The following is a 15,062-nucleotide window of genomic DNA, read 5'->3' as shown; positions in this document are numbered from 1 at the left end:
ATCCTATCACTGCTAGTCTTTGCAAAAATCCCTCTCCAGCCTTCCTGTGGGCCCTCTTTAGGCACTGGAAGGGGCTCTAAGGTCTCACTGAATTTTGAAGTATTTTGGCCTGGAATATAAATTCCAGGGCCTTGGCTGGCACACAACCAAGGGCTGAGGGGATGACTGTGGGCAGGGGGTGTCAGGAGCCTCAGCTGAGGTTTGGTGCATTGCCTGGGACTCTCCCTGAGCCCCTGGAGCTCCTGCTGGGGCCTGGGGTCAGTGCTGGATTCTCTGTGCTGCTCCTCAGGGTTCTCATTGAAGTTCTGAAGGAGCAGGGATTTCCCACCTTGTGCCCACCCACCCTTGCAGCAAAGGCAGCCTCTCAGTGGGCAGGGTGCTGCTCCTGGGTGTGCAGGTGAGAAGGGAGCTGTCGGGGCTGCAGCCTCAGGTATCCCAGCACTGCTGACCCACAGTGAGCCCTCCCTGCAGGGTCTGAGTGCTCCCCAGTGAGGCAGTCACACCTGTGCCTCTGCCTGCACAGGGGCTGAAGGATAAAGCATCCAGATCAGCCCTTTTTCTGTGGAAAATGTTTAAAAGAAAAAGCCCAAACCACTCAACAAGCCAAAGCCCAGCACTCCCCACCCATGCCCTCACCATTCCCAGTTTCCTGCAGCTTCTCCCTGGCCTTCCCAGTGATGTTTGAGCTCAAGTGTTGCTCTGCCATTTTCCCCTCCCTTCCAGGACAGCTCCAGTGTTTTCCTGCCCACTTGCAGGGATATTTGCTGGTTTGTGCACTGGAGGAAGCCTCGTGGAGCTGCAGGCTGTGGCAGAGCATCCCTCACCCCTCAGCTTTTGGCATCAGCACCGAAGGCACCCTGTGGGAGGAACACAACAACCTTGGTGTTAATTTGGTTTAAAATTGCTGCTCTGGGGTGGGAGCCAAAGCCACCAGAGCAGGGTGTTGGAGCAAAGCCTCTCCTGCCTCTGGAGCACTGGAGCTTTGTGCCCCAGCAGGGTGGGCTGGCCTTTCCCACTCCTCCCTCCCTCCCAGGCTCATCTCCCCTCCCTGGATCCTTGTCCATCTGTCCTGTCATTGGGGAGGGAGAGCCCTGGTAGGAGAGGTGCAGGGAGAATGCCAATGAGCAGGAGATGAGCCTCAAAGAGCTGGGTTTGGATTTGCCTCCAGAGCTCTTTGATCACAGGCTGAGCTCTTTATCCCCTGCAGCATTCCTTGGGGGAAGGCTGCCCAGAGGTGAGCAATGATTAAAAGGAAACATTCCTGCTCCTGTGACAGCCTTGTCTTCACAGGAGCAGGTATCAACATCAACCAAAAGCTGTTTTTAATGTCTGAGTCAGTTTAGTTTGACTTTCTTGGCAGGATTTCAGGATCACTTGTCACTTTGCCCCATCATGACCATTCTTTCATCCATTTTAAAGAAAGATTTTCCCTTTGGAATATCCTTTTCAGTGTTTGGTTCCCTTCTGTTGAGCTCTTGGCTTGCTGTAGGGTAGGCAATAATTTAATCAAGAACACAACCATGTTGTCACCCAGCAAACTTGTTTAACCAAAGAAGATCCACAGAGAAAACTCTGTTTCTGTGGAAATCTTTGTCTCCAAGTCTCATTCTCGAGTCTGAAGAATGCCTGCTGTTGCCTAAGAAACATCCAGGACAATTAAATGCAGAGGCATTGCTGGGGAGTGAGGAGCTGCTGGGATGTCACTCTGCCTTTGGTCTTTGCTTATCTGGGCAGGGTTGCTCCATGCACACTCATTGTAATTCTGGGAACTCTGCTCCTGTTCCCTGTCTAATCTGTGAGGGATGTGGGGAGGGCGTGGGGAGGCTCCTTCTGTCCTTGCCCCACCTGGATTTATTGTAGGGGCAGCTGGAGAGTAGAATTAAATTGTTGGAAGTGGATTAAGATCTCCTGTTTGCTTTCCACAATTGCTCTGTTAAGAGGAGGTGTCTAGTTGAGATGAAACATGGCAGGGAAACATCATCAGTATCTCTGTGCTCCCTGGAGAGCTGGGGCTCACCTGGAGCACCTCTTCCCTCTGAGCTGCCCCAGCCCTGCTCCATGGATGTCCCAGCTCTGGTGTGTCCATGGAACAGGGACCAGCCCCAGCCCTGCTCTATGGATGTCCCTTCTTCCAGCTCTGCAGTGTCCATGGAACATGGACCTGCTGCTTGCCAGGGTTGGTGCTGGTGCAAACCTGGGAGCTCCTGCTTTTGTCCTGCTCTGAAGTCTGTGTGAGCAGAGACCCAGCCCCAGACCCTGCCCTAGTTAAGGAATGATTCCTGAAACCAGGGAGGTGATCACAAGGGTTTGGGTTTGACCATCCTGGCTGTGGAGTGCAAAGACAGCAGCACAGCACTGCTTCAGAGGCAGGAGTGTGCTCAGGAGTATCTGCTGGGAGAGCAAAAACATTTATTGAGACTATTTAATCAAGGCTCATTTAATGTTCCTTTCTTTCCAAAGCAAATGGGAGGAAAATTCCCAATTGCTGTTGAAGAACAAGGCTCATTTCTGAGCACCTGTAAATCTTGGGGCAGAGTGGGACTGGGGAGTTTCCCTTGAAGTGCTGGAGGCATTCACTGTGTTCTGGAGGCCACTCTTGCTTATCTGCCCACACACACAGGTGCGGTGGGTGTGACAGTGTTCACAGTGGTCTCAGGTTGAGGGAAGAGATGAGGATCTGACTCCATGTTTCAAAAGGTTTGATTTATTATTTTATAATATATATTACATTAAAACTATACTAAAAAAATAGAAGAAAGGATTTCATCAGAAGGCTGGCTAAGAATAGAATAGCAAAGAATGATAACAAAGGTTTGTGACTCAGACAGTCCAAGCCAGCTGACTGTGATTGGCCATTAATTAGAAACAACCACATGAGACCAATCCCAGATGCACCTGTTGCATTCCACAGCAGCAGATAATCAATGTTTACATTTTGGTCCTGAGGCGTCTCAGCTTCTCAGGAGGAAAAATCCCAAGGAAAGGATTTTCCATAAAAGATATCTGTGACAGGGTGTGCTCTGGATGTGCCTGGGGCTGCTCTGCTTTGCTGTGCTCTCTCCCCAGCAGCAGCAACTCGAGGCTGGATTGGCACTGGGGATCCCTGGCTGTGCACAGCTGGGAGGTGGCACCCTGGGATTTGCCACCAGCCTGGCTGAAACTGCTGCCCTGTGAGCTCTACTGACCCTTGTGCCCTTTGTGCTGCAGGTGCAAAGAGCTGAAATATGGGAAGGACCTGCCCCAGATCTCCATCATCTTCATCTTTGTGAACGAGGCGCTGTCGGTGATCCTGCGCTCGGTGCACAGCGCCGTCAACCACACACCCGCACCCCTGCTCAAGGAGATCATCCTGGTGGACGACAACAGCGACGAGGGTGAGCAGCACTGGCAGCTCCAGCTGCACCAGCAGGGGCTGGGTTTGGTCTGGAATCTCCTGGAGGGTTCCTGGGCAAGGGCACGTGGGGTTAGGGGGTGGGTGTGCTGCTGGCACAAAGCTCGCTGCAGCTTCTCTGGTGAGGAACGGGGTCAAAGCACAGTTAAATCCGAGAGAGCTGTGGTTTGAAAATGTAGCTGGGAGCTGGAGGGTGAAGGAAAGCAGAGAGCCATCTGACCTTTCCCTTCAGTACCATCCAGGAGCTCTGGTTTCAGGGTGTTCTTGTTTCTGATAATAACTTTGGTTGTTGCAGATATGCACCTCTAAGTATTTTCCAGGACAAGAGCCTGGAGCCCAGAGGGATTTCTGCTCTGGCATCTCCCAGGGGCGTTAACTGAGATGTTTCCTCTGTGTGTGCCTCAGTTTCCCCGCTGTAAAATACCAGCCTAGGCTTTATAGATGGCTGGTGCTCTGCAGGGACCCTTGTTCCCTGAGTTCTGGAACAGGAAAGATGAAGAGGAGGAAATAATCCCAGCTCACCTGTTCAGTCAGGCCCTGCCACAGCCTGAAGGGGATGTTTGATTTCCCACATTACACACAAGTGTCCTTTGGTTCAACCTGCTCTCAGTCACTTTTGTCATTCCTTCCCTTCTGCCTTTTGATAACACAGAACTGCAGGGAGCATTTTCAGACTCAAATTCTTCCAAGAGTCTTCTTTTGTTTCCTTCCAATATCCAATCAGGGCAGTTAAAATCCTTGTGAAGGACAGTTAAGTGACTTTGTTTACTGCCTTCTTCAGTTGTGCTGTGTCTTCATCCTTTTAATGTTATTTGAAAAAAAATGAATGCAGGAATGCCATGGATGGTGTGATTGGAGGGAAGAGCAGGGCAGGGAGCAGGGTGTGGAGAGCTCATTTCCAGAGAGAGAGGAGAGCTCTGCCTGTGAGGAGAGGAGCTGGTGCACAGAGCTGTTCAGGCTGCAAACACAGGCACTCAAACACCACAGGGATGAGCACCACAGAAAGCTGATGAGTTCTAATCACCACTAAAGGAATCAGGAGGGCTCCTCAGCTGGTGGGAACCACAGCAGCTCCAGGGCAGGGGCTGGGATGGTGCCAGGGCAAGGCTGCGGGATTTCAGAGCTGTGAAGGGGAAGTGCAGGGAGGTGCTACTGGGTATCCCACAGTGCCCAGCACCTGAAATAGCAGAATGAGAGGCTCCTTCTCCAAATTTTATCCTATTAATGGGGCAAAGAGAAGAACTCTTTTAAAGAGTGGTGATAATCACTGAGCTCCTCCCTCATTGCTGTGCACAAAGGATGTGTTTCTGAACAGCCTCTTCCTCACTCAGGGTGAGGCTGAGGGTGAGCCAGGTGCTCTGGAGACACTGGAAAGGCACAGGACAGCAAAACAAATCCTTCCTAAAGTGTGTGCAAGGCCAGGGCTGCAGCTGGCAGTGAGGATCAGGGTGGGATGCTGTACCCACTGTGAGATGGCAGGGCACCCCTGGGGTTTGGCAGAGTTGGGGCAGAGGGGTGCCCAAAGCTTGGACTGTGTTCAAGCACTTCCAGCTCTGGGCTTTCACAGAATCCTGGAAAGTTTGGGTTGGAAGGGACCTTAAAGCTGATCCAGTGCCACCCCTGCCATGGCAGGGACACCTTCCACTGTCCCAGGCTGCTCCAAGCTCTGTCCAGCCTGGCCTTGGGCACTGCCAGGGTTGTGTTGGAGTGTTGGGGTTGTGTTGAAATGTTGGGGTTGTGTTGCAGTGTTGGGGCTGTGTTGCAGTGTTGGGGCTGTGTTGCAGTGTTGGGTGGTTGTGTTGCAATGTTGGGTGGTTGTGTTGCAGTGTTGGCTTGTGTTGCAGTGTTGGGTGGTTGTGTTGCAGTGTTGGGTTGTGTTGCAGTGGTGGGGGGTTGTGTTGCAGTGTTGGGTGGTTGTGTTGCAGTGTTGGGTTGTGTTGCAGTGTTAGGACTGTGTTGCAGTGGTGGGTTGTGTTGCAGTGTTGGGTGGTTGTGTTGCAGTGTTGGGTGGTTGTGTTGCAGTGGTGGGTTGTGTTGCAATGTTGGGTGGTTGTGTTGCAGTGTTGGGTTATGTTGCAATGTTGGGTGGCTGTGTTGCAGTGTTGGGGCTGTGGTGCAGTGTTGGGTTGTGTTGCAGTGTTGGGTTGTGTCGCAGTGTTGGGTGGTTGTGTTGCAGTGTTGGGTTGTGTTGCAATGTTGGGTGGCTGTGTTGCAGTGTTGGGGCTGTGTTGCAGTGTTGGGTTGTGTTGCAGTGTTGGGTTGTGTCGCAGTGTTGGGTGGTTGTGTTGCAGTGTTGGGTTGTGTTGCAGAGTTGGGTTATGTTGCACTGTTGGGTGGTTGTGTTGCACTGTTGGGTTGTGTTGCAATGTTGGGTGGTTGTGTTGCAATGTTGGGTGGCTGTGTTGGAATGTTGGGGCTGTGTTGGAATGTTGGGGCTGTGTTGGAATGTTGGGGCTGTGTTGGATTGTTGGAGCTGTGTTGCAGTGTTGGGGCTGTGTTGCAGTGGTGGGGGGTTGTGTTGCAATGTTGGATGGTTGTGTTGCAGTGTTGGGTTGTGTTGCAGTGTTGGGGCTATGTTGGATTGTTGGGGCTGTGTTGCAATGTTGGGGTTGTGTTGCAGTGTTGGGTGGTTGTGTTGCAGTGGTGGGTTGTGTTGGATTGTTGGGTGGTTGTGTTGCAGTGTTGGGTTGTGTTGGATTGTTGGGTGGTTGTGTTGCAGTGTTGGGTTGTGTTGCAGTGTTGGGCTGTGTTGCAGTGTTGGGTTGTGTTGCAATATTGGGGTTGTGTTGCAGTGTTGGGGTTGTGTTGGATTGTTGGGGCTGTGTTGCAGTGTTGGGTTGTGTTGCAGTGTTGGGGGGTTGTGTTGCAGTGTTGGGGTTGTGTTGCAGTGTTGGGTGGTTGTGTTGCAGTGTTGGGTGGTTGTGTTGCAGTGGTGGGGGGTTGTGTTGGAGTGTTGTACAGCACCAGGGAGGGAGAGGCAGGGAGATGGGCCCATCTGATGGACAAGTTCCAACATCCTGGGCACCAGGTGGGAAAATCCCAGTGTCCCGGCACAGCTAGGCTGCATCCCACCCCGAGGGTGCTTTGGTTGCAATCAGGAGTGTCCAGGGTCCCCCATGGTGGCCCAGGGCTGTGCTGAGGGCTGGACATCCCTCAGGAGTTCTGCCCTCAGAAAGGTTGGGTGCACCAGCAGAGTGGGGTGGGGGCTGAGGTGGTGCCACCAGCTGGGAGGGTGAGCTCATAATGCCACTGTTCTGCTGCTGAGGCTTTGCAGGCCTCATGACAAATGAGATTTTTAAGGAGGGATTTGAAGGAAGATAATGAGGTAACTTGGCAGATGTTTATGAAGAGCTCCTCCCAAGCGTGTAATAATCTACTTTTCTCATGTAAAAGAAATGATACAAACCAGAACGTATCTCTGGGACCATGTGCTCCCTCTCAGCATCCTGGAGGAGCTGCAGTGACAGCCAGGAATTATTAATGGCAATAACATTGTCACAGACTTCCCACTAATGGTGGGCAATCATTCTGAGCAGCAACAGCAGCAGCGCGGAGTTGATGCTTTGGATATTACAAACAAAGTCATCATAATAAATAGATTTGGCTTCTACAGGAAAATAATTACAGGAAAATAGTTCCTCATGAGCTCTCAGATTTAGAGATGAATCCTGGAGGATCAGGCAGAGGATGGGGCTGTGTGGGTGTGACTTTGGAGGCTGTGATTGAGCAAGAAGGAATTTCTTCAGCCTCGGTGGGAGCAGCTGAGGGGGAGTGAGGGACAATTCCTGTGGCTGCAGCCCAGAAAAAGCCTTTGGAGGCTCAGCTGTGTAACCTGAGAGAAGGCTGGCTCCAGGGAGCAGTGCCCAAGCCCAGAGCTGTGCTGTCCCCTGGGTCACCAGAAGCAGCTTTGGGAAGTTGCCGAAGGCTCAGGACAGTTCCTGGCTGGGCTTTGTGTGGGTTTGTCAGGAGGGAAGAGGAACCACAGCAATTCTGGGTAACTGAAGAACAAAGCACCAAATATTAACAGAGATTTCCAAATCAGGCTTTAAGATTAGCCCAAAGGCAAGAGCTCCCTGCCCTGCCCACCTGGCTCTGTGCCCCCCAGGCAGAGCTGTGACAGCCAGGAGCAAAGCCTGGTGCTGGTGTGAGGTTTTCAGGCTGGAACAAAGAGCTTTGAAGCCTCATTAGGCACTCCCTGCTCTCAGCTTTGTTGTACAACAGCACAGCACAACACAAAAGTGTGCAGTGAGAGATTAAAGTTAATGAACACCAGCATTCTGATGCTTTATGTCTGAGCTGTAAATAGATAAAAGATGCCAATGTAATGTAACGGGGAAAAAAAATCCCTCCTTGAAGGAGCAAGCTTGGGGAGTTGTAGCTTGAACCCCCTTCTCCCTTGAGCTGCACATTACACTTCATAAAGACTCTTTTGGAGGCTGCTTTTGTTTGTGCTTGTTGCAGGGCTGTAGTTCCAAAGGCAGTGTGCAGGTTGTGTTTGGGAGTGATAACGAGGTTCCCTGGCTGGGGGAGGGTGCAGCCACGTGCCCCTGAGATGCTCTGTTATCTCACAGCTGCACACTTTGTCTGACTCTGTTGCTTAATCATCACCTGCTTTTTCTTTTAGTTGTTGTTGTGTCTTTTAGCGTTTTTAATCTGGGATAACATCTCTTTGAAAAGCAAACCTCTCGGAATACAGGAAACCCTCTGGATAACAGGCTGTTTAAAGGGGCTGGCTCCACCAGGGGAGACATGCTCAGGGTTGTAATTTGCCTGGGTCTGGCACTCCAGGGATCCCCTCCTTGTTGTGCTCATTCCAGCAGCAGCAGCAGCAGCACCTGTGCCTCGACCTCCTGGGAGCTGCCTGGGTGTTTGTGCTCAGAGGGAGCTGCAGGAGCTGAGCCACATCCCAGCCTTTCCCAGGCTGAGCATGGGGTGGTTAACTGGAGCATGGTGTGGTTAACTGGAGCATGGTGTGTTTAACTGGGGCATGGGGTGTTTAACTTGGGCATAGAGATGGAGCTGGTGCAGCCTGAGCATGGGGTGTTTCACTGGAGCATGGGGTGTTTAACTGGAGCTGAGAGAAGGAGCTGGTGCACCCTGAGCATGGGATGTTGTTTCACTGGAGCTGACCTGGGCTGTCCCACTGGTGCTTAGCTCTGAGGCTCTGTGAGGAGAGCAGCAGAGCAGCACAGGGTGGGTTTGTTGGGGTGAGAGACAACTGCTCACTTTGGAAATTTAAAAAGGTTTATTAAACCTTGACAAAAATACAACAAAGGACTACATAAGGGAAAAGTTGCAGCGCTGGGAGCTGCCCCTCATGGATACCCCATGGCCAGTTCATCTTCAAGCTGGATGCTCAGTCTTTTATACCCCTGGGGTTGCATCAGCCAGCCCTGGCCCCTCCCAAAGTCTGTCATTCAGCTCTTCTGTGCCATTTATCAGTGCAGACTGCTTTGTACCTGGATTGGAGCTCAGGTGTTGCCATGCCTCACCCCCTGAGCACCCCCAAGCTTTTCCATCCCCACCTGCCCCATGCCAGGGACACCTGTGCAGCTTCTTTGTACCTGTGCTGGACAGCCCAGGCTGTGTGATGGCAGCAATACAGGGGGAAAGGGAACTGTGGGGAGAACAGAGGGCATCTAAACTACAATAACATAACTGTACATCACTAAAGCTTTTCTCAATATTGACACAATAGTTATCTTTTAATTGCCAGAGTCAATCATGTCATTATCCATCTATAACAGCTGGGGTGCCTGTGCAGGACAGGAGCTGGGATCCATGGACCTTGTGGCTCCCTTCCAGCTCAGAGTATTCTTGATTCTCTTTGGGGTTTGCTGAACCAGGTGAGCAGAGGCTGGAGCTGCATGCCCTGACTGGGACCAGCTTTCCCTGGGAGAGTTGACTCATCCCCTGCTCCCCTGTCACAGTTTCCTCTTGTCCAGCTGCAGGTGAAAACCTTCAGAGACTCCCCTGGCTCTGAGTCTCCTGAAAAGTGTTCACGTGTATTTATTGCCTGCTGAAGGAGCTGCTCTAATGATTTCCTGCAGAAATCCCAGCCCTGATGGCTTTGGAGTTTCGGGCAGGTGACAAAGTGGGACAGGGGTGCCTGGGGTCTCCCATGGCCTGGAGCACTCCCAGCCCTGACCCCTCCATGTTTCTGATAACCCCTTGGCTCTGTAGGCTTTCCCCACCCAGCTGAGCCTGGCAAACACAAGGATGTTTTCCTTAGGGGTGTGGAGGTGTGGTCCTCTCCCAAGGACACCTGGCCAGTGCTACCCAAGGAACTCCCTGCTCTTGGTAAACCTTGAGCTTCTCTGGTGCTGCTGCTGGTCTTTGCTCCTTTCTCTGTGTGGCTACAGGAAGTTCCCACCTTTAGTTCTGGGGGCTACCACAGCATGTGGAGAGGTTTGGGCAGGATTTGGGGTGGGGATGTGTCTGAGTTTGAAAAGCCAGGTGTCTGCTAAGGAAGGCAGGAGCCTGCCCTGAAATGGAAAATGCAAACCTCCTCCCTCTGAATTATTATAATTTGGAAATTAAGGGCCATCAGGCAAAGATATGGGAATAGGAATAACAATTCTTTATTAGGAAAGTTTAAAATACAAAGGCAATAGTACAAAAAAAGAAAACAAACCACAGCCAGAGTGAGAGCAGTCCCTGCCCCCTGTGTGTCAGGGGGTGTCCCAGCCCCATCCCAGGGGGCTCAGCCCTCCTGCAGTGCCAGCTGTGGCTCTGCTGCAGCAGGGATCCTGCACAAGGGGGGAGTTTTCCTCTGCAGCTCCAGGGCTGCTGCAGATGGGCCTGGGCTCCCTCTGGCCATGCAGGGCAGCAGAAAGCTGCTCCTCTGGCAGTGCAGGGGGCAAAGGCTGCTGTGCTGTGCCAGGCTCAGATTGGATCCAGGCAGGAATGCTTGGCTCCTCCCCTGGGCGGAGCATCTCCCCATGGGATGCTGGGATTGGATCAGCCCTGCAGGGATACTCAGTGGCCATGGACAGCAGAGATCTGCTGGAGGGAGGGTTGGCTGTGGGAGAGATAAAGAAACAACTGCCCCATGGACAGCAGAGAATTGCCCCAGCTCTGACAGAGGGTGATAGAACACACCCCCAGACACATCTTTTAGCCTCAAACAGGGGGGATCAGTGGATGTTTCTGTACTTGTGTGGGCTGATGTCCATAGTGAGGTTACTTTCCTTGGCACCAGGTGGTTCCATTTCCATTTCCCTGTCCATTTCCCTCCATGGGCTGGTGTCCATAGTGAGGTTAATTTCTTTGGTACCAGGTGGTTCCATTTCCCTGCAGCCCCACTTTCCAGCTTGTGTAGGTGACCAAACAGTTTGTAACAGATAACATAAGTCATTGCAGCTGGGCTTTTAATGGAGCAACAGGTCCATTGGATTAGAGTTCCTTGCACTTGCCCTTCAGGGAAGATCAATAGGGACAGATGGAGAACAAAAAGCAGGATGGAAATTGAACCTTTTGGCATTTTCAGTAGCATTTCTCTCTGCAATCTTGCTGGGAAGCAATGGCAGAGGTCAAACCTTCCAGAGTGCATCCTGAATAAACAGGGGTGCTGTGCTCTGAGGGAGGCTCCAGCTCCTCAGAGGATGCCTGAGTGTGTGAGGGAGCAGAGCCATGGGGTGCAGGAGGGAAGGGAGTCTCCAGGCTGCAGGGCAGTGCTGGATTGGAGTGAATTCCTGGTTGTGCAGCCCCTGTGTGTGACCGTGGTCACAGGGGTTTTCAGGTGAGGGAAGAGACGAGAATGTTGACTCCATGTTCAGAAGGCTTGATTTATTATTTTATTATATATATATTACATTAAAACTATACTAAAAAGAATAGAAGGAAAAGTTTCATCTCAGAAGGCTAGCTAAGCTAAGAATAGAAAGGAATGAAAACAAAGGTCTGTGGCTTGGACAGAGAGAGAGAGAGAGATCCAGCTCTGCCGTGACTGGTCACATATCCCAAACATCCACATGAGACCAATCCCAGATGCACCTGTTGCATTCCACAGCAGCAGATAATCAATGTTTACATTTTGTTTCTGAGGCGTCTCAGCTTCTCAGAAGGGAAAAAATCCTAAGAGAGGATTTTCACAAAAAGATGTCTACGATGCCTGTAGATTCACCACTGGAATCCTCAGGAGTGCTCCTCTGGTCAGGGAGCAGGAGGGGAGCTGGGGCCATTGCTCTGTTCCCATCCTGGCTCCTGAGCTTTTTACATGCAGAGTCCCAGTTTCTGAGCACCAGGCTGGCTATCCTGCTCAGGCTCTCGTGGATGTTGTCACTGTCAGCCTGTGGTGGCAATGGCAGTGAGTCCCTGAGCTGGAGGGGCTTTGTCCCTGCTGGGGTTTGTGTGCAGGCCTGGGAGGAGCAGGAGCAGCCAAGGGCCAGGCTGCCCCTGTGTGTGGCAGCTGCTCTCTGCTGCTGTCCCTTGGTGCAAGTCACAAACCCCTGGAGTTCTGTTCCAGGCCTCCCAGCTGTCAGGACCCAGGACATTGATCTGGCTGCCCTGGAGGCTCCAGACCCTGGCAGGGGCTCAGAGACCTTGGCACAGAGTCACAAACACCTTTGTGCCTTTGATTTTAGCCCATGGAAACAATTACCAACTTTGTGTGAAGATTTACAAGCCACAAGAGTTTGAGTAGAATGATAGTGAGTTTGTCACAGGGTGAAAAAGTAGAATTTTGGGGATTTAGAATGGGGGTTCAAGAGGCAAGATGGAGGAATCTGGGCATGTCCTGTCCTTCTCCTTCTTCTTGGCCTCCATCTTCTGCTGTGATGGTGACACTTCTGGATTGGTTTAGAGTAGAGACAGACTGTCTGACATAGGTGATAGGTATTGGAAAATTATTGTAAATAAAGTACTCACAGTTCTTAGTATAAAAAGCCAGGGGTGTGTGTGATCACAGCAGAACAGGGCTGTGCTCTGTGCCCTCTCCTCCCAGAGCTGCAGAACAGCTCAGAAGGGTCAGGCTGGCCCAGCTCAGGAATATCAGCTCTCCCCAAAGCTGTGTGCTGTGGCCTGAGCCTGAACAGAGCAGAGGCAGGGAGCAAACGTGGCAATCCCTGTGAGGCTGTGCAGGAAAGCCTTGGAGAGAGGGCCTGGAACTGCATTTCCTACTGTGGGCACTGCCTGTGTCTCTGAGAGCTGCTCCAGGAGGGCAGCAGCCCCCAGGGACACCTGTGTCACACACTATGGGACAGGGCCTTGGGGACACCTGTGTGCCACAGTGTGGGCAGGACAGGGCCCTGGGGACAACTGTGTCACACACTATGGGACAGGGCACCTGGGGACACCTGTGTCCCACAGTGTGGGACAGGGCCTTGGGGACACCTGTGTCCCAGCTGTGGGCAGGACAGGGCCCTTGGGGATACCTGTGTCCCACAGTGTGGGCAGGACAGGCCCTTGGGGACACCTGTGTCCCAGCTGTGGGCAGGACAGGGCCCTGGGGACAACTGTGTCACACACTATGGGACAGGGCCTTGGGGACACCTGTGTCCCACTGTGGGCAAGACAGGGCCATGGGGACACCTGTGTCCCAGCTGTGGGCAGGACAGGCGCTTGAGGACAACTGTGTCACACACTATGGGACAGGCCCCTGGGGACACCTGTGTCCCAGCTGTGGGCAGGACAGGCCCTGCCCTGTGCCAGTGAGCAGGGTCAGAGTGGTGCCATCACATCCCTGGTGCCATGGCACAGGTGCTGCTGTGTTCCCCTGCTGGCACCAGGACACAGCAGGGAGTGGCTGTGGCTGCCTGGGGACATTCTGGGGACATCCTGAGGAGCTGCTGTCCCATGCTGGGCTGACCCTGTGCTCCCTGTGAGCTGTGACATTCCAGCTCCTCTGTTCCACTGGAGCTTTGCTCTGCTTTGAGCTGCTCAGACAAGTCCCCAGGGCAGTTCTCAGGTTTTCCTTCCACTGAGGCTCCACCTCCAATGTGAAAGTCGTTTGAATCACTCTGGTGCAGTGCTCTGCTGCATTACTGACTTACCTGCTCCAAAGCCACGTGAGATGCCAAGTGCTGGGCTTGTGGGGCTTCATCTGTCCAAAAAATCGGTGTCTTCATCTCCCTAAAACCATTGGGGAGAGTTGTTGTCTCCATAAAATCCTGGTTGTGCTCTGAGTGCTCAGCATGAAATGGAAGCTGCTGAGTTATGGATGTGTGTGAGGCAGATGCTTTGAATTGAGGAAGGGGCTCATTTGCTTTATTCTTTTTATTCCCACTTCAGCATAAAAGAGAAAGGAGACTTTGGGGAAATGGAGATGTGAGGGAAGCATCCCAGAAAGGCAGCGTGGAGAAAGCACATTTGCTGTGCCTGGCTGGAGGCGTGGCAGGGAAGGGAACAGAAAACCCTTTTCCTTTGAAGATTTCAAAGCAGATGAGACTTGCTGTTTACTCTTTGCTCTCCATTGTGTGTTTCCTTCATGTGGGACCCCATGTCTGCTCGTGTGTCTCAAGGATTTTACCATGTGGATGATTAATGGTGACTTTTTTTTCCTCCTCTTTATTTTTATTCCAGGAGAGAGAGAGAGAGTGCAGTGAAGGGTAGCAGACTATAATTTGAGGTCACGGATCATATCTTCATTTTCTGCAGTCCTGAAGGCTCATAGGGATGAAAGATACTCTCAGGAGCTGCTTTCATGGAGTTGAGAGTTTGTGTTGGTGCCCAGTGGCTTTGCTGAGCTTTCAGAGCTGCTCTCTTCAGCAGACCTTTGTGCATTGAGCTGGTGCAACAGGCACTGAAAGGACTGAGGCTCCTCTGGCTCCCTTTTCCAAAGGGTTGGAAAAACACACTGGTGTTTATCCTTTATTGTAACCTTCCATCTGCTTCCACCTTCAAAGCCCTCTGGGTCTTTCATGCTCAGATCTTGTACTCTGGAGGATTTCTGTGCTGCTAAGGTCTGCAGGTCCCTCAGGGTGTCAGGCCTGGGAGAGCAGCACAGGGCAATGAGCTGCAGTGAACACCAGATACGTGGTGGGAGGATATTCTGAACAAAGCCAGAATCCCTTTCATCCCCTCACAAAAGAAAGGGGAATTTCAACTTTTCTGGTGGCAAAACAAACAGCAAGTGCCAAGGCTGCAGTGGTGAGGCTGAGTGAAGAGGGCAGTGAAGCTCACACATGGTTTTGATGTCACTTGAGTCACTTTGGGTGGGTTTTGCAGCATTTCTAGCAGTGCTTTCAGCTCAAACCTCCACAAGAATTCAGAGTGCTGCTGTTTGCTGGCCATGGGTGATGTTTTTCCATCTTTGTGTTTCAGTTCCATTTCTTTTAGTGCAGAGCACTGTAAGTGTCTGAGGTGGCCCATGGGCTCCTCAGTGACTCTGGGCCACCCTGAGCCTCTCCTGTGTGGGTTGTGCTTGGTCCCTCTTGTGCAGATGGAGCCTAGGGGATTTGGGAGAGTTCCTCAGTGGGTGCAGGGTGTTCCCCCAAGTCCCTGCCTAGGGTGGGCTTGTTCCAGCTGGGAGCTGTGTCACTGTCCCATGGTGATGCAGTTTGTTTGAGGGGGGTCCCTGGGGATTCCCTGGGGCCCCCTAATCTGTGTGTTCACTGGTAGCAGCAGGCAGGCAAGGAGACTCCACACAGCTCCTGAGGCTGCTAATTAGATAAGGGTTTATTGGGGGACCCACCCTTGGGAGCAGTGTGGTTTCTGAGGGAGAAGGAGGTAT

At 52.1% G+C, this 15,062-nt stretch overlaps 1 protein-coding gene across 1 annotated transcript in view; it reads left to right on the top strand.

The window, feature by feature from the left end:
* The window catches only part of GALNT17 (polypeptide N-acetylgalactosaminyltransferase 17), a 240,778-nt gene that overhangs the window by 81,002 nt on the left and 144,714 nt on the right, over positions 1-15,062 (top strand). Inside the window, exon 3 of the mRNA XM_058037426.1 lies at positions 3,208-3,374. Within this exon, the coding sequence (XP_057893409.1) occupies positions 3,208-3,374 (167 nt within the window). The remainder of the gene's footprint in view (positions 1-3,207; positions 3,375-15,062) is intronic.

Source organism: Melospiza georgiana, chromosome 19 (genome assembly GCF_028018845.1).
Source record: "Melospiza georgiana isolate bMelGeo1 chromosome 19, bMelGeo1.pri, whole genome shotgun sequence".
In the NCBI taxonomy this organism is placed as follows: Eukaryota; Metazoa; Chordata; class Aves; order Passeriformes; family Passerellidae; genus Melospiza; species Melospiza georgiana.
The sequence above is the reverse complement of the archived record's forward strand: the minus strand, read 5'-3'. Positions and strand labels throughout refer to the sequence as shown.